Source organism: Urocampus carinirostris, chromosome 15 (assembly GCF_059441175.1).
Source record: "Urocampus carinirostris isolate Australia breed hairy pipefish chromosome 15, RoL_Ucar_1.0, whole genome shotgun sequence".
Taxonomy (NCBI): Eukaryota; Metazoa; Chordata; class Actinopteri; order Syngnathiformes; family Syngnathidae; genus Urocampus; species Urocampus carinirostris.
Window position 1 is genome coordinate 3071052 of NC_142363.1, and position 18186 is coordinate 3089237.

Below are 18186 nucleotides of genomic sequence, written 5' to 3' on the forward strand. Positions count from 1 at the left end.
CAAATACCGTAGAAGATGTTTAACGTACGGTAAAGCACTCTGTACATGAATAGGATTAGCATAAACAGACACTCATCATGGGAAACGCACAAGAAAAGCACATGACTCAGATATTAGTTAAAAGCAATCGAGCTGGACAATAAATAAAGAAAACAGAGCTTCTAAACATTGATGAATCAATGGTAAATGCTGGAAATGTCAGCGGTAAGAACTGAGGGTAACAAAAGTAGGTGGCCCAAACTAGATCAAATTCTTGAAAGCTTGGAGAACGCACACAGAACAAACAGCCGAAGTGTTTCCACTGTGCAGATAAGAAAGAAAGCAAAACAAATCACCACCGACAAAACAATTCCGTATTTTAAAAGGAGGACTGTAGTGGTGTAGTTGATTTATAAAACAAAAAGGTCCGTCCACCAGGACACGACAACTGTTGCTATGTCTCAGTTGCCTTTTCCACCGAGTGTGTTTAAAACTTTAAAAACCCTTTCTGTGTACCGTATTTCTTTATAGATATCTCATGTCTCAACATAGGAACGTGTAGCTTATAGTATTATAGCTTATAGCATGCAAAAAATGTTTTTTTTTCTTTAAGAATGCATTGGGTGCCAATAGTCGGGAAATTACGGTACATACAAAAATGAATTCAAATCAAATTTTCAATACCACTTCTGTCTGTCCGCGTAGTAGTCTCCTATGGCATTGTGGGCTTGTTCCAGCAGAGCATCATCACAGTTCCCAGAACCCGTCTTAAGCAGCTGAAGGACCCTAAACCAGTCCCCCAATTTCATCCGGAGGCTAATGGCGAGGTCCCTGGGCACATTTTGATGACATAAGAAACTACGAGCAAAAAAATCCATAGTATTCCCACAAATAACAATCCCAAGATAATGTACCTGCGGTCCATTTTTAAATACACACGCTCGGCTTCCTCAAACTTGCTGAAGTAAGCTGCCACCTCTGCCTGCTTCATTGCCTCGCTTTTCAGGTTCCCCAGACGCTTAACAAAATCGATGCCCTGGTTGTCTTTGCAGCGGACAAAAGCCTGCTCAGCAGTCTTCAAGTCCAGTTTTTGAAGGGCCGCCTCAGCGAGCAGACGCCTGATATGTCCATGAAAGACATGAGGGGTGTGTAATAATATATTCATCCATCTGTTGTTTGGCTAATGTATGGTAAAATATATCCATTTATTTGTCCATTATAGTGACGTGCAGTCAGCAGAGGCAGGTGAAACATTGTTCAGCGTCTCCGAATACAGAGTGAGGCACGCAATTTTCTTCCCTCATGGCAGAGGGCGAAAGTGCAACATCTGTTACAGACTGTTCATACTGAAAGAGGGATTACCTCATGTGCGTTTTTAAATTTTTCCTTGTACTCATGTGGGTTTAGGATCAAGGAATGATGTAATGGTAGTCTGAGTAGCCCTTTGAGACTACTTGTGATCAGGCCTATACAAATAAACGTGTCTTGACATGACTAGTGTGAGCAAAGTTGTTATATTGGTGCACACCTCAGCCCCAAACAATAGAATAAGTGATAGTATCACAAAGCTAACAGCAAGACAAGCAATTGAGCCATTTTTGTCCTTATTGCATGGACGTTTCTCATAATGGAGGATTACCTATCTATTGATGCTTTTAATCAAAAGGATCAGGGCATAGACTTTATTTATGAATTAGGGTAAGACGACAAACAGTTGTATTTTATGCGACAGTTTTTCTTACTCTGCCAATAAAATGATGAAAAGGTAAAAAGATTTTGTAAATCTGACTGTGCCTCTCCAGACACGAACCTCACTGCACGTCACTGAGCCATTACATATTATTTTTTATTTGTGTCACTTTTTCCAGCCTCAAAACTTGTACCAGTAAATCAGTAATTCCTAAGAGACCCTAAAATTGCAATTTACTTAACCATTAACATTGCATCTGTCAAAATTATTCAAGATTATACATTCATTTGAAAAAAAAATACTAGAAACACAGGTGGCTTTACATGTTACATATTTTTTTAATAATAATTTCATAATTGTGACTTCTATATAGGTATATTAGTACTTCTGAACACATGTTGAAAATACGTCAGAAATCATGTGTACTCAGGATTAAGACTTAATCTAAATAAAAGAAAATTACATTTACCAGAGTCTTGGGTGTGGATTATCCTCAATAAACTGCGAAGCATCAGCAATTGCCACTTTTTCCATGAGGATACGGCTATCTCTCAGAGAACGGATTTCAAAATTCATGAGATTATCTTTATTTGGCTTCTCCGGTTCCTGTATAAAAGGGTTCCAGATTTAAAACATCTCTGACAATTCAGACTTTCTTACCTCTTGGATTTTTTTTTTATAAATATTCCATATGAAAAGGTATTATGGAATTGTAAATTTGTTTCAAAAATTTTAATACAGCCCTTGCATGAATTGTTTTTACCTTCATGATTTCATCAAGCAGGACAGATTTGATTTCAAGGTCCTCAAAGATGCAGATGTAGCCTGATGTTTGTATGGGCTCCTGTGTCCAGAATAAAATAGATTTATGCTTCACTAAACACTACAACTAACACAGTAACCACTTAAAGGGAGGGGATATTTATTATGTAGCAAAATATAAATGCCATAATAGATGGTGAAAACTAATGACTTATAGATGGACTATAGATAGACTAATAGATAACAAAAACACAAACATTTAAACCTTTCGCTACATTTCAGGCTTTAAACATGGAGATAGAAAATAGTTGATGTTTTTTAAGAATCAACAAAAAGTAGGACACAATTTTTCACATGGATTTTTTTTTGTCTAAAAAAAAAAAAAAAAAAAAAATACACAATCTTCAGTGCAGTACACTCACTCGCGAAATCTCCGAATGATCCATCGGATTCTATTAAAGATTACACACCAAGCATGAGGGAGAAGGTGCTCTAAATCACAGGAAACGATGTCTGAACCCTTTGGTTCCAATGCAAAACGAAGTTTTTGGCATAAAGGCAACACAGCTAGTCACACAGAACACACCATCCCTACTGTCAAACACGGTGGTGGCAGCTTTATGGTATGGGCCTTCTTTTCTTCAATATGTGTGTACAGGGAGATTAAAATTGATGGGAAGAGGAATGGAGCCAATTACAAGACCTTTCTGGAAGAAAATGTGTAGGTCTTTTGCAGACTGCGAGACTGGGACAGTGATTTATCCCACAAGAAGACTCAGAACGTAAAACCCAAATCTACAATGGAAAGAATCGCAAATAAAGATATGCAGGTGTTGGGATGTCAAAATCCAGACCTGAATCCAATCACAATTTTCAGCAAAAGGTGGCATTACTAAGTACTAATGCAAGGGGGATGATTAATATTGCATTCCCAATTATTCTGTTTAGTATTCATTATGAAAGTATGATAAATAAAAAAAGATTTTGTGCCACTTGTTGATTCTAGACCAAAGGTTATTTTTTATCTTTATGCTTGAAGTTTGAAATGTGGCAAAATGTGGGCTGATTATTTTCACTGTAGGCACTGTAAACAAATCAGCAAAGAGCCAACATTCTGAACATGTTCAATCACACTTAGCAATACCTCACCTCTGGGTCCAAGTTCCTAAAAACATACATCCTGGTCTTTTCCATCATGGCAAACAGATCTGGATTGTCCTTTGCCCATTTCAAATCCCAAACGTCTTTGCGTTCAAGCTTCGATACATCCCTTGTTGACAGCTGACTGCCAGTTGCGTCTCCTGAGGATGCGTGCACCTCTAAGTCCAGCAAAGTCAGCACGCCTGTGATGTCGATAATCGCCAGTCGACTAAAGGAGGTAAATATTTCAGCATTCAATCATCAGTTCTGAGGAAAATCAAGCTTATGTAAAACCTATATTTGATGCACAGCGACTACAGTGAGAACTTGCCTGGAGTTGCAGTTTAAAGAAAGATGATGGGCTCTATTAAGAGTATATTTCTGGACAAGAATGACATTTGGCAGGCTGTATCTGTGGATGATACCTGATTCGCGGCCCTGAAACACACGTCGTTTATATTAGGTAGTGTTTTGTGTTTTTTGCACAACTTGGTCATTTGTAACTGAACAGCAAAAAAACATTTTTTTAAGAAATTGAGAGGTTGCATACCATAGATAAAACAGTTGTTCAAAAATAGTAAACCCTAAAAAGTTGGACATCTGTATACAAAAGGTTTTAAATAGATTGCCTAAAGGTTATTGTACATTTTAAGTTCATCCTGGAACAGCATCACTATCTTTTATCAAGTTCTGGATGCTGTATTTATTATGATGCATGAATTGTAACACAATTAGAGATGCACCTACCACAACGAGTGTAGTATCTGTTGCTGTGATACAACAGATAGGATCTCTTGTTGCCTTAAAATAAACAAACAAGTGCACATCAGTGTGTTTTCATTGGAAAGCATTTACAAAACTTCAATATTTAGTAGGTATGTTCGATGCCATTTATTAAGATAGATATAAATACTCAAATCTTGATTAGGCATCAATGCTGATACCACATAACAATACAAATAAATACATTAAGTTCCCTAACCACTACAAAAATTATATTTTTTAAGAAATACCCTTGAACACCAACATGACATTTTTCGATACATTTGCATTTCCAAGTAATATCCGGGCTTAGAACCAAGATTATTTTCAAACAACCGGTCATAATTCAAAATCTGCTACAATATCGCCATCTGTTGGCTAGACAGTATCTAGTTACTGAGTGTAGTGGTAGATGACTGTGTGAGGATGAGATGCGTGGATGACAGGTCTCTGCCAAATTTGTCATACGTGTTGCTGGGCTGTTACGTCTTGCATCGAATAAAAAAAATGTGAATCTGCAAGAAAAAGAGCACCTGCTGGCTGTGGTTGTGAGTACGGGGGGAAGTAAATTGAGCAGGTCGTAAGTCAGATGTTACATATATTTAATGGCAATTTACCATTCCTTTCATTTTAGTTTCGCGATTATTAAATAGCCAGTAGAAGGCGGGCAATACCAGCTACCATCGTGTGCATCGATACCTTCAAAAAGAGTGGTATCATGACATATGCTGAAGCATATGATCCTTCTTAAAATTCAGTCTAACAGAGAAATTGAGTTAAAATGACAAATAAAGACTCATGTAACTTACTGTAAATGCTTTTGCAAAGTCTTCTCCATTGTCTTTGACTCTAGTGGGACTGCTGTCAATGTGATAGACTCTAAAAAGACAGGAAGTGAGCGCAAATCAGACGGTTGCACCGAGGTGACTCTTTGCCCCCAGCTGTCTGGAGTCTCGCTGGCAGTGGAGCCAGATGAATGAATTCTATTCAGATATCAGACACAGACTCCCTGACTTGGGATGTGTGGTTATCTTGCCTCCATGCAAGTTTCCGTGACTAGGATTTGGTGTGTACTGTCAGTCTTGGCATGAGTGCTCTGGGTAAACTTTAGGCCATCCTTTCAAGGAAGACCTTGAATGTGCTGCAAAAAAAAAAAAAAAAATACATGAATCAACTTACCTTTCTCTTCCCTCTTTCTTAGTTCTGGTCATTTGGTTGATCTCCAGGGCAGTTAATTTATTCGCCACTCTGTACTGCCACAAGTAGAAGGCCTCTTTGGATGCAGCAATCACATGCGTCCTGGTCATGGTGACAAACAATGGACCTAAGCAAGGAAATCATTAAGATAAGAAGGTGAAACAATTTGTGTAGTCTGTGCCACATAGTTGACCTGACACGTATCTGACACAAGATTCTCCTGTTAGATAAGACTATTTTTGACAACAGCCTTTAAAACCTGCAGGCTTTGAACTATTTTGGCTTCGGCTCATCAGCAAACTGTCAGCAGGGCCGCACAGAAAGGGAATGTTGAATATTTGGGATGTCTAAATACGCCCGCTGCTCCGAGTGTATTGGGGGCAGACTGCTGTGAGGCTGAGAGAATTGTGACTGTGGGCGGTCAGAGACATGGCGCCGACCACTATCTTTCCATATGCCAGGTGTGAGCTTTAACATTGACTTGAGGTCATTAATCTACATACTGTTTTTTCTGGAATTTGCAGTTCCGAAAAAACTTTGTGAGTAAAATGATGTAGGATTAGGCCTTTCCGTTTTCTGTAAAAACTCACTGATGTCGATGTACTTTGAGTCCAGTGGAGTTCCAATTGAGTTGCAGAGAATGAGGACATACTAAAAAAACAGGAAATGTTATGACAAGTTAGTATGGTTTTACAAATGAGTGATACTTTTGAAGAATTTAAACTTACCTTTCCATGACTCCCACTCACTGAGTCAGCATTTCCCTTCATTCCAAAGAATAAGTAAACTGTTTAAGTATATACAGTCCTCAACATAAATACAGTGACATGAAAAAGTATTTGTCCCCTTCCCTATTTATGTATTTTGCATATTCATCACTCACAAGATTTTCAGATCATCAAAACAATTTCGACAACACACGTAGGCAACCCAAGGAAAAACAAAATGCAGTTTTGAAATGTTGATTCGATTTACTAAGGCACAAAATAATCAAAACCAACGGACTCTATGGAAAAAGCATTTGCCCCCTGAAGCTGATAGCAAGTTGGGCCAACTTTGGCAGCGATAACAGAAATCAAACGCTTACAATAATTGGTAGAGTCTTTTATAATGCTGTGGAGGAATTTTGGCCCACTCTCTTTGCAAAAGTGTTTCAAATGTGCCATATAGTAGGGTTTTCTAGCATCGACTGCCTGTTTAAGGTCATACCACAGCATCGCAATTGGATTCAAATACGGACATGACTTGGCCACTCCAAAACATTCCTTTTTTTTCTTTTGGCCAGCCACAGGTGGACTTGCTGGTGTGCTTCAGATTGTTGTATTGCTGCATGATCTAAGAGCGCTTGAGTTTTAGGGCACAAACTGGCCAGCAGTTCTCCTTCACGATCTTCTGGTAAACACCAGAATTCATTATTCCATCAACCACGGCAAGTTGTTCTGGTGTGAGGCAGAAAAGCAGCCCCAGACTTATCACACTGCCAGCACCATGATTTACTGTTAGCATCATGTTCCTTTTGTCAAATGCTATGCAATTTTTATGACGGATGTAGCAAGCTGCAGACCTTCCAAAAAGTTACATTTTTGACTCATCAGTCCACAGAATGTTTCTACAAAAGATAATCAAGAATAATCAAAATGCGTTTTGGCAAATGTGAGTTGATTATTGGTGTTCTTTTGTGACAGCAGTGGTTTTCGCCTAGGAACTCTCCCATGGAGGATTTTTTTGGCCAGTATCTTTCTTATAACAGAGTCATGAACACTGACCTCAACTTGGGCCTCCTTGCTGCCTCAGGACCAGACCAGGATTTGTTTTGTGCCCTAATAAATGGATTAAACATTTTAAAAATGCATTTTGTATTTCTGTGGGTCTTCTCTATGTGTTATACTTTTTCATTGCACAGCAAGTCTGCCCCAACAGATTTCCTTTGAGAATCCATATTTGCTAAGCCATTGTAGTTCTCAAATAGGATGTGTACATTGGGGGTATGTATGTATGCAAAGACATTCCAAACAGTGGTCGGCAACCTTTTTGTACCAAAGATCAGTTCAGTGTCTGATGTTATTCTCGTGGCCTAATAATGATAAGCCCAAAACCATTGTGTTTTCACTAGGTCACCAGGGATCTACATGACATAGGAAAAGTCATTGGATTGTATCTCATAATCATTCTATTTTTACTCACGGAACCATGTAGTCTCGAATTTTTTGTCATGAAGGCGCAGGGGCAATCATTGCACAAGACATGTTTTGGCTGAACTAATTCCCATAATGCTCTATTATGGTGCCATGTTGTAGAACATTGTAATGGAGCATTATGGGAACTACTTCAACCAAAACAAGTCTTGCACAATGATTGACCAATCAGGTGCACCTTCTAGATAAAAAGGTCTAGACAACGTGGTACCATGAGTAAAAATGGTGTGATAAAATAAAACCTACTGCCTTTTATTATGTCATCAATGTTTCTCTCATCACTGTAATTTAGGCTTGAATCCTATTACATCCTATGTTGACAATGCATAATCAACATCCTGTATCAGTTGAGTAACTATAGCGAGAGGACCCACGCAGAAGGGAAAGGACCCACACAGAGGACTGGAAGAATGCTGCTTGGGAGTGTGGGATGGCAGAGCTATGCCCTTGCACAATAGTATTGCCTTTTACACGCTGGTTAACTACTGTTAAAAGAAAATAACTCTGAAATTGTTTAATTGATGTTGAAAATGTCAGGAAAAAATGTTAAAACGTCATATCGTCACGTCATATTGTCAAATATAAAAAAATTGTGAATATGCTTGATGGCTGTGTTTTGCTGCTGTTGGTGTCGGTGGATTTGTTCAGACCGAGGACAATCGACTTTGGCCTGGACGGATCTATTGACACTAACAAAGATGTTATATAATGAAATTGTGAATATGTTTGATTTTCGAGAAGGTTTGTTCAAACCTCACTTTGTGTTTGCTGTTAAAACGTAATATTGGAATATAATATTGTGAATGTGCTTAATTGCTGTTGAGATTGTCATGATTGTTTTCTGTTTTTAGTGTCAATAAATTTGTTCAAACCAAAAACTAGTCAAGTCAAGTCAAATTTATTTATATAGCCCTTAATCACAAAAATGTCTCAAAGGACTGCACAGGATTACAATGACACAATTACCTGATCTTAAACCAACATGCGGGCAAGGAACAACTCAAAACCTCAGCGTGAGGAAAAAGAGAAACATTGAGAAGGGACCTCACAAGTGGTATCCCCCTTCCCGGAAGACCAGGGTGAATTACATTTAGTAATACAGTACACAAACATAGTAAACACTAGGTAACATGTTGAAAATTTGTCAGAAAAGTGCATGACAGCAGCGACACCCCCAGCCTGTAAACTAGTCCAGAAAGTCTATGACGGCCATGACGCAGCTTCCCATCTCTGCCAGCTGGTCCATGCAGGCGTTCACATGCATCAGGTCAAACACTGGTCCGCTGACTCATCTCAAATTGTCCTTCTCCTTCATATCACCACCAGGCAGGCAGTCGGAAAAAGACAGGACAATACAGAATATGTGGTGGGCATCAATCATAAGCTTTGGAATAGAAGTGTGTCTTAAGCCTTGATTTAAAAACTTTAGGTTGCAGATCTTATCTCCGGAGGCAGGGCATTCCATAGCACCGGGGCCCGGATAGAGAACGCGCTCAAGCCTGCAGACTTCTTGGCTTTCGGAGTCACAAGTAGAAGATCTTATCTCCGGAGGCAGGGCATTCCATAGCACCGGGGCCCGGATAGAGAACACTCTCAAGCCTGCAGACTTCTTGGCTCTCGGAGTCACAGGTAGACCAGCATTTTCCGAGCGCAGACTCCGTGCAGGAACATAGGGGGAAATCAAATCAGAGAGATAAGAGGGTGCAAGTCCATGCAAACGTTAATATGTTAATAAGAGAACCTTAAAGTCACATCTTAAGTGGACTGGGAGCAATGCAAGTTGGCCAATACAGGAGTAATATGCTCAAACTTTTTGGTCTCAGTCAAAAGTCTAGCTGCTGCATTCTGTACCAGCTGCAAAATTTTTAATGCTAGACATCGGGAGACCAGAAAGCAATACATTACAGTAATCAAGCAGAGAAGTAATAAACGCATGAATTAAAACCTCTGCATCTGATTGGCACAGCATCGAACGACTCTTCGCAACATTACTGGGGTGGTAGAAAGCTATTCTAGTAATATTTTTTACGTGTGACTGAAACGACAGATTAGGATCAAATATAACACCTAGATTTTTGACCGATTCACTCTGGGTGATATTACATTTGTCTAGGTTCAGGGTAGTGTTTGAAAACACCTCACGACAGTGAGCTGGACCAATAATCAACATTTCAGTTTTTTCTGGGTTAAGGCGCAAAAAATTAAGTGACATCCATCTTTGAATCTCAGTAAGGCAAGACTGCAGATTTCTACAACTTAACCGTCCAGTTGTCTCCAGTGGCACATACAGTTGAGTGTCATCTGCATAGCAATGGAAACTAATATTATACTTGCGGATAATGTCACCAAGCGGGATCATATAAATACTAAAAAGCAGGGGGCCAAGTACAGAGCCCTGTGGAACACCACAGGGGACATTAGATTGTTTAGAGGTCAGATTGCCATAGTTAACACATTGCATCCTGTCTGACAGGTAGGACCTAAACCACGAGAGTACAGTTCCTGAGATACCAATGCATTCCAGACGAACAAGTAATATGTTGTGGTCAACAGTATCAAAAGCAGCACTGAGATCCAGCAGCAGTAACATTGATGAGGCACCGGAATCTATTGCTAAAAGGAGATCATTGGTTACTTTAGCCAGGGCTGTCTCAGTAGAGTGATTTGCCCTAAATGCTGACTGGACAGTTTCAAAGAGGTTATTTTCTGACATGAAGTCATTTAACTGCAGTGCAACGACCTTTTAAAGTAATTTTGCAAAAAATGGCAGATTTAACACTGGCTTATAATTACCTAGGCTTTCTGGGTCAAGGTTAGGTCGCTTAAGCATGGGTTTAATAACGGCAGACTTGAAGGCTACAGGAACAATCCTCGAGGATAGCGATATATTAATAATATCTAAAACTGATGGTCCTAAGATCCCAAAAAGATCCTTCACCAGTGAAGCTGGAAACGGATCAAGCAGGCAAGTAGTTTGTTTGGCCCTACTGACCATCTTGTTAGACTATCAAAGGACAAATCATTGAAACTGGAGAATGTTTCTAAACAACCGCCGACACGGTCCTTACTTAACACCTCCACATCTTTGAGATAGGAGGAGGTTACAGAGCGTTCTTTTAAAATTTCATTCCTGATTAGTTGAATCTTTTTATGAAAAAATTCCACGTCATTAGCAGAATAAGAACTAATTGGGTTAAGTTGTTGACTGGTAAGTTTCGCCATTGTGTCAAACAAAAATCTCGGATCACTCTTAGAGAAAAACGGTGCTTTAGCTGAGGCAAGAGCTACTTTATATTTCAGCAAGCTGTCACACCAGGCCAGTCGGAAGACCTCCAGCTTTGTAGAGCGCCATTTTCGTTCAAGTTTTCTGCAACCTTGTTTGAGTGACCTGGTTTCTTCAGTAAACCAGTTTATGCTTCTTAGGTCGAAATGTATGCCTTAGGGGCGCCACAGAATCAAGAACATTAACCAAAGCAGTATTAAAGTAGTTTGTAAGTGGGTCAACAGACCCAGTGTACGAAGGGAAGGCTGCAGTTACCATAGGTAATAGTTCTTTTAAATCTAATGCCGTTGTAGGTCGGATATTGCGACTGCTAAAGCCTAAATTTTCCTTATCACAGTAAACATTAAACAGCACCTCACAATTAACAAGATAGTGATCAGAGATGGCATTAGGATACGGTAACACTGTAACATTTGAGGCTACTACGCCACGGGTCAGTACAAGATCTAGAGTGTTCCCATCTTTATGAGTGGGCACATCAACTATTTGATTGAAACCAAATGTATCAATCAGTGACTTAAAAGCAATTGCAAGTGAATTTGATGGGGGGTTTATGTGAACATTAAAATCACCAATAATTACAACATTGTCCGCATAATTTACTAAGTCTGTTAACAGTTCCAAAATTTCATCCAAAAAATTTGAGTATGGTCCAGGTGGGCGATACGTTTTAAAAACAGGAGGGGTACCAGGAGTAAATTTCAACTTAGCTTCCGATATAAGAGCAACGCCTCCACCTTTTTTGCATGGTCGTGCCAAGTGCGAACTCACAAAGTTAGGGAGAGAAGCCTCATTTAACACTACAAACTCATTTGGTTTTAACCAGGTCTCACAAAGGCCAATAAGGTTAAGATTGTGTTCATTAATGAGGTCATTGACAGGAAAGCTTTGGAGGCTAGTGATCTAATATTCAGAAGGCCAAGCTTCAGCACTGTGGACTGAGCTGAACCCTTTCCCGAGTTTTGAACCTTAATGGCAACCTTAGTAGTAACCTCCACAGGATTATACTGCCAGTCCCAGGTCCTGTGCCTGGCATGACGGCAGATGCAGCCCGAATTCCATACCACAGGCATATTGTTGAGAGGTGGAGTAGCACGATGACTAGTGGTAGAAAATAATGTTATTTCTTCTCCCTCCTCACCTAACAAGGGAGAATCAGAGGTAAGAAGCACAGAAGAAGATGCTATAGAAGAGTACAGATCAGGGTGTGTGGTGCAGGCAATGGAACACTCTAAACAACAAAAACTATGTGAATTGCATGAATCTAGCATAGCGCTAATTAGCTCTAGCATTACAGACTCCACACCCGTGGTTACAGGTTCACTAATCACCTGTGACCTGGCCTGCATTAGTATACCCTGTCATGGAAGGCTTAAACAGTAATCTATATTTTAAGAAAGAGTGAGAGCACCTTCCCAGTTAGGGTGAAGAACGTCTCTCCTCAGCAGGTCAGGTCGGCCCCAGAAAGCAGGCCAGTTATCCAAAAACCTAAATCCCTGCTGACTGCAAAATGCTGCCAGCCACCGGTTTAGCGAGACTAGTCTGCTAAACCTCTCACTATTGCCTCTCGCAGGCAAGGGGCCGGAGACAATTACTCGATGCCGACTCACCTTGCTGGCGAGATTACAGGTCCTAGCAATATTTTTCTTTGTAATCTCAGATAGCCTCATTTTAGTATCATTAGACCTGACGTGAATGACTATATCAGTGTAGCTAGCCCTTTCCTGGTGTCTAGATTTACATGTCAGCTCCCTCAAATTAGCCTCAATGTCGGGTGCTCTGGCCCCAGAAATACACATAACCGTGGCTGGGGTGCTAAGCTTTATGTTACGGGTGATGGAGTCACCTATCACTAGGGTGCGGGAGCCAGTAGACCGGTATGGAGTGGGACTAGCTAGGGGGCTGAACTTATTATGTGTCTGAATTGGCTCACCGTGATTAGCATGCCGTTTAGGGCTAGTGCTAACCGGACTAGCAGGTTCGCTACAACCCACGCTAGCAGTGGTGTCCGCGGCACCTAACATTTTCCTTTTAAACTGCTCTAGCTCACGGACACGTCCCTCTAGAAGGGCTACTTGCCTACGGAAGCGGGAGCAACCTTTCCAACAACCCATACTCACTTGTGAGCAGTCGGAAGCCGAACAGCGTCTTAGCAGCCGTGGGAGGGGTTGCCCTTCACCACCAGATCGGCAGCAGCGCGACTGTAAAACAATTGTGCGCAGCACTTACCTTATGCCAATCGTCCGAGATACTTACCTGAAACTTTTCAACTGTTCGAGATAAAAAATCTCAGTCCAAAATTCTGCTATAGTAGGAATCTGAATCGATCTCGTAGTCGCGACGACGTGAGCAACACAAAAACTCCCGCCACTCGATAACCCGGAACCGGACAGCACAAATACTACAGTATGTTTTTTAATTGTGTAGAAGAAAAATATTTTTATTCAAGTTTTTTGCCAAAAGCCATATGTTCAATTTTTTTCAAGACCTTGATTTTTTTAAATGGCAATTCGAATATCATACATTGGCTATTTTGAAAAAGAGGGCGGGAAAACAGCTGTACCTGCGAATGGGTGTCATCGGCTTTGCTAGTCAGGGTACAAAAGTCTCCAGATGTGGTGATGGACATAAGGCTCTTGACATATTTGACAAACTTTTCATTGTTTTTAGTGTCCCAGAAGATCACACAGTAATCCTGCCGCTCTGGCTTTGTGAAGGCATACACTACTGTGCTGCAACAGTACCCCCACTGTGAAAAATATAAAAAGAACAACATTTTCAACCTAAATTGGAGAGTACTGAACCTTGGAAAGTGTTTGACAATCAATTACCTTGTAATCAGGTCTGATGTTGGCAAAATAGATGTATGAATCGACAGCCAAGCTAATTCGCAGGCCTCCTCCTTCCCAGGCGACTCCTGTCATCTCTTTACCAGGCACTTTTAAGGTTCTCAGGTGCTGTGTAAAAATAATGCCAACATTGTCATTTAACACTGCCGTCATGATTTAAAAAAAAAAAAACCTGATCACAAAAAAAAAAACCCAAGTCAAAACAGTAAGTTGGGTTACTTGCAGATATTGTAAGTATTAAGACTTGTTCTACCAACAGTATCTAACACTGGATGGTCAAAGGTTTTTTTTTTTTTTTTTTAATAGATCGATTCCAGTGACAAAGCCATACATTTTACACCCCTTTAAGGAAGGTCAAAAATGAATACCTTTAAAATATGGTCTATATATCCCCACAAGTCTAAGCATTGCATTTTAAATAATCTTTTCATTAAACTGCAAAATACAACTTGGTTGTGAACATTTTGCTAAAAGCTGTCAACTCATCATGTATAATGTTATTTAAGTCACACATCATATTTGTAAGAAAACCGTATTTAAACCAGAAGACCCTCATAGACCGCAAAATTGTAGAGAACAACTGAAATGATCTAAAACAACATGAACAAGTGTGGATACTATAAATGTTTTAGCACAGATATGCAATTCATCTATCTATCTACTCTGGTCATATCCCGAGAGAGAGGTGACCGACAGCAAGACAAACACATACACAAAAACAAAGAAAAGAAAAAAGTAGCAAATAACGAAAAAATTGACCATGGTCAACCCAAAAGTTAAGAACCTCAGCACCCAAGTTGGTCATGCTTTGGTCCCTCCAGATAAAAGGGACATCTGCTACAATATATAAAACATCCTGTTATGTAAAACTAATATGTGCCAAAAACACATCAGGGATATTAGCTTTTTCAATTAAAAAACTAACAGAACACTTTCAAACTTTAAAGTTTGCTAGACAACAGAAACATGAAATACGGTATCTAAGTATATGTCCACCTTTCCTGGTAATCTCACACACAATTGAAAAAGGGCATAGACCTTTAAATGAACAGTGTGTATTATTGAGCACCTTTATTGCATTTTATGTAAATACTCGTAAGTCAAGAAATTTGTATAAGTTTGACATAACATGAGCTTCACATAGACTAAGCTGACAATCGTCCACCATCTTGCTGTTAAGCATAAACACCCCCCCACCCCCAAAAAATAAAGAAAGACTGAGCAAAATAAACAGAAGAAAGGTGCAGCTTGGTCACTTTGAGTCTCTGTAGTTTGTATTGTTCCTTGTGCTTTTATCACTCATTTTTTGTATTCACGACACAATACAGTAATAGACAAATAATATACACCGTCTCTTAGAAAAACACATTTAAATAGAAATCAAGAAGTTTATTCACCTCTCCAAAAGGTGTATAAAACTGCACCACATTGATTTCGACGTCAGAGTTCAAAGCTCTGAGAGAACCAGCCACTGCCAGCGCACTACCACAATGGTTCCACTGAATACTGACCACTTTCATCGTGGTGTCAATACAAACAGGGTCTGCAGGAAAAAAAAAAGAGATGTAACATATGGTTTTGTTACAGGTGAAAGTAATCTAAGGAAAGTTTTGTACTTGAGTGCCTTACTCTCATCCGTCTCGTGGCTCATAATCTGGCATCTTCCGTTTTGGAAACAGATAGCGAGACAAGGGCAGCCCGGTTCCACGTAACCACCAGATCCCGAGTACCAGTGGATGCCCGCTATCCTGACTGCTCCTTTGACGTTGGTCTGGCAGTTGATTTTCAATTTCATCTGAGAAAAAAAGAAAAACATTCAACATTCGCAGTTAATATAAACCAAGTGTGTCAAAGTCAAACAGACAGGGCCAGATAAGCCAAAGTTTTTAAAAACAACATATATAGTCGGGTGCACTGGTTTACAACTGGTTGGACTTTGAGGCCTACCATTCTACCCTAATGACAAGCTGTGACCCAAATCAAGTAAAGAAAATAAATAAATTTCTCAAATATATCCAATTAAATGATTTGCAGTATTTCTTTTTTTTTTAACAACTTCAAGTACCGTATAGTGCACTGGCATATAAGCCTACAATGCATAGAAGCAGTCCCCTGAACCCGATTTAAAATAGCTACATGCTAAAAGGGGCAGCACGGCGGGTGAGTGGTTAGCGTGTCTGCTGCACAGTTCTGAGGTCATGAGATCTCTTTCCAGTGTGGAGTTTGCATGTTCTCCCCATGCTTGTGTGGGTTTCCTCCAGGCACTTTGGTTTCCTCCCACATTCCAAAATCATGGCATGTCAGGTTAATTGGCTGGTCCAAATTGTCCCTAGGTGTGAATGAGCGAGTGAGTTGTCTGTCTCTGTGTGCCCCGCGACGGGCTGGCAACCAGTTCGGGGTCTCCCCTGCCCGCTACCCGGATAGGCTGGGATTGGCTCGAGCACCCCTGCGACCCTACTGAGGATAAGTGGTGCAGATAATGGATGGATGTCTAGAGTAGTTAGGCCAAAATCCAATGGTCATCATACACAGTAACAACTGCTGTTTTTCGTGACACACTCGCCAGGAACTAGGGACTTTTAGTAAATAAGGTTACTGGTACTTTTACCCTGAGGAAATTAATTGGGTTGAAGATTTCCTTTGGGCAGGCTGAAAAGCTAAAGTCACTCGCTATTTTTAATTCAATGACACATGGTTTTGCCTGTAAACATAAGCAATTGTCACACTGAATTTGAATGCAAGAATCAGGGTTCAAATTCCGCTCAAGGCAGATGGGGGGGATGTGTCTGGTGTTAAAGAAATTTGTAGGACTATCACATGAGTGATTTAGGCAACACCTAACAAATTTAACTTGTTAGATGATTTTTAAACAATTCTGTCCTTTTTAGTTGTGGGTCTATCAAAACACTGCAGAGAAGTTCAACCATTGTCAACTTTAGGTAGAATTGACTATATTAGGTTTTTAGAGTGTTAAGGCCCATTCTTGTTCGACCCACTCTGCTCATGACTTAATGGTCTTCTTTATCAAGAAGATTCAATGCATACAGGAAGAAATTGCTAAAGACATTATTAATACCACACATATTAAAGGGCTGAAATCTACAGATGCACGACAGGGTGGCTGTCCAGGGAATTTGTCCAGTTTTAGTGAACTGTCACTTGATGATCTCAAACAGGTGGTGAATGCGGTCAAACCGACAACTTGCCAGTTCGACCCGCTCCCAGGTTCACTTATTAAAGGTCTTTTTGGCGTCCTTGGACCTTCAGTTCTAAATATTATAAACATATCACTCTCCTCAGGTGTAGTTCCAGCAGCTTTTAAGTCCGCCGTTATTAAACCCACACTTAAACGACCCAACCTTGATCCAGAAATCTTATGTAATTATAGACCTGTGTCAAAACTACCTTTCCTTTCTAAAGTACTTGAAAAAGTAGTGGCACAGCAGCTGAATGATTTCATATGCGAGAATAACCTTTTTGAATCTATGCAATCAGGATTCAGGGCTAACCACTCTACTGAGACAGCTGTGATCAAGGTAACAAATGATCTCCTACTGGCAATGGATTCTGGCGCTTCATCACTTTTGCTGCTGCTGGAACTTAGTGCTGCTTTTGACACAGTGCACCACAATTTCCTACTAGAACGGTTGGAAAAATGGATTGGTCTCTCAGGAACCGTCCTCTCGTGGTTCAGATCCTACCTCTCAGATAGGACGCACTGTGTTAAATATGGCGAAATGACATCCGAGCCCTTTAATGTTACCTGTGGTGTTCCGCAGGGTTCAGTGCTTGGCCCCCTTCTTTTCAGCATTTACATGCTTGCATTAGGTGATATTATTCGCAAGTACAATATCAGTTTCCACTGCTACGTGTGAATTTCCCTTCGGGGATGAATAAAGTATCTATCTATCTATCTATCTATCAGACGACACTCAACTATATCTTCCGCTGGAGGAATCTGCCACACTAAACTAAAAAAATTTGGAGGCCTGCCTCATTGAGATAAAAGAGTGCATGTCACTCAATTTCTTGCGTCTTAACTCTGAAAAGACCGAAATGTTAGTCATTGGTCCATCTAAACGCCGTGACTTATTCTCAAAAACTGCTGTGAACATTGACAAATGTCACATCACACAGAGTGACTCAGTCAAAAATTTAGGTGTCATATTTGACCCTGATCTATCCTTTGAAACGCATGTAAAGAAAATTACTAGAACCGCTTTCTTCCATCTTCGTAACATTGCTAAAATTCGTTCTATACTGTCTCAGTCGGATGCGGAAATTATAATTCATGCGTTTGTTACCTCCCGTCTCGATTACTGTAATGCA

At 40.1% G+C, this 18186-nt stretch overlaps 1 protein-coding gene across 3 annotated transcripts in view; it reads right to left on the reverse strand.

Moving 5' to 3' along the window:
* The window catches only part of wdr35 (WD repeat domain 35), a 34674-nt gene that overhangs the window by 10754 nt on the left and 5734 nt on the right, over nucleotides 1–18186 (reverse strand). For all 3 annotated transcript variants that reach the window (XM_088354370.1, XM_088354371.1, XM_088354372.1), the window contains 15 exons: nucleotides 15487–15652; nucleotides 15255–15400; nucleotides 13840–13965; nucleotides 13572–13757; nucleotides 6259–6294; nucleotides 6121–6181; nucleotides 5513–5657; nucleotides 5143–5212; nucleotides 4319–4372; nucleotides 3903–4009; nucleotides 3581–3800; nucleotides 2433–2513; nucleotides 2139–2275; nucleotides 894–1097; nucleotides 664–810 (listed from right to left, as the gene is read on the reverse strand). In XM_088354370.1, the coding sequence (XP_088210496.1) occupies nucleotides 664–810; nucleotides 894–1097; nucleotides 2139–2275; nucleotides 2433–2513; nucleotides 3581–3800; nucleotides 3903–4009; nucleotides 4319–4372; nucleotides 5143–5212; nucleotides 5513–5657; nucleotides 6121–6181; nucleotides 6259–6294; nucleotides 13572–13757; nucleotides 13840–13965; nucleotides 15255–15400; nucleotides 15487–15652 (1886 nt within the window). The remainder of the gene's footprint in view (nucleotides 1–663; nucleotides 811–893; nucleotides 1098–2138; nucleotides 2276–2432; nucleotides 2514–3580; nucleotides 3801–3902; nucleotides 4010–4318; nucleotides 4373–5142; nucleotides 5213–5512; nucleotides 5658–6120; nucleotides 6182–6258; nucleotides 6295–13571; nucleotides 13758–13839; nucleotides 13966–15254; nucleotides 15401–15486; nucleotides 15653–18186) is intronic.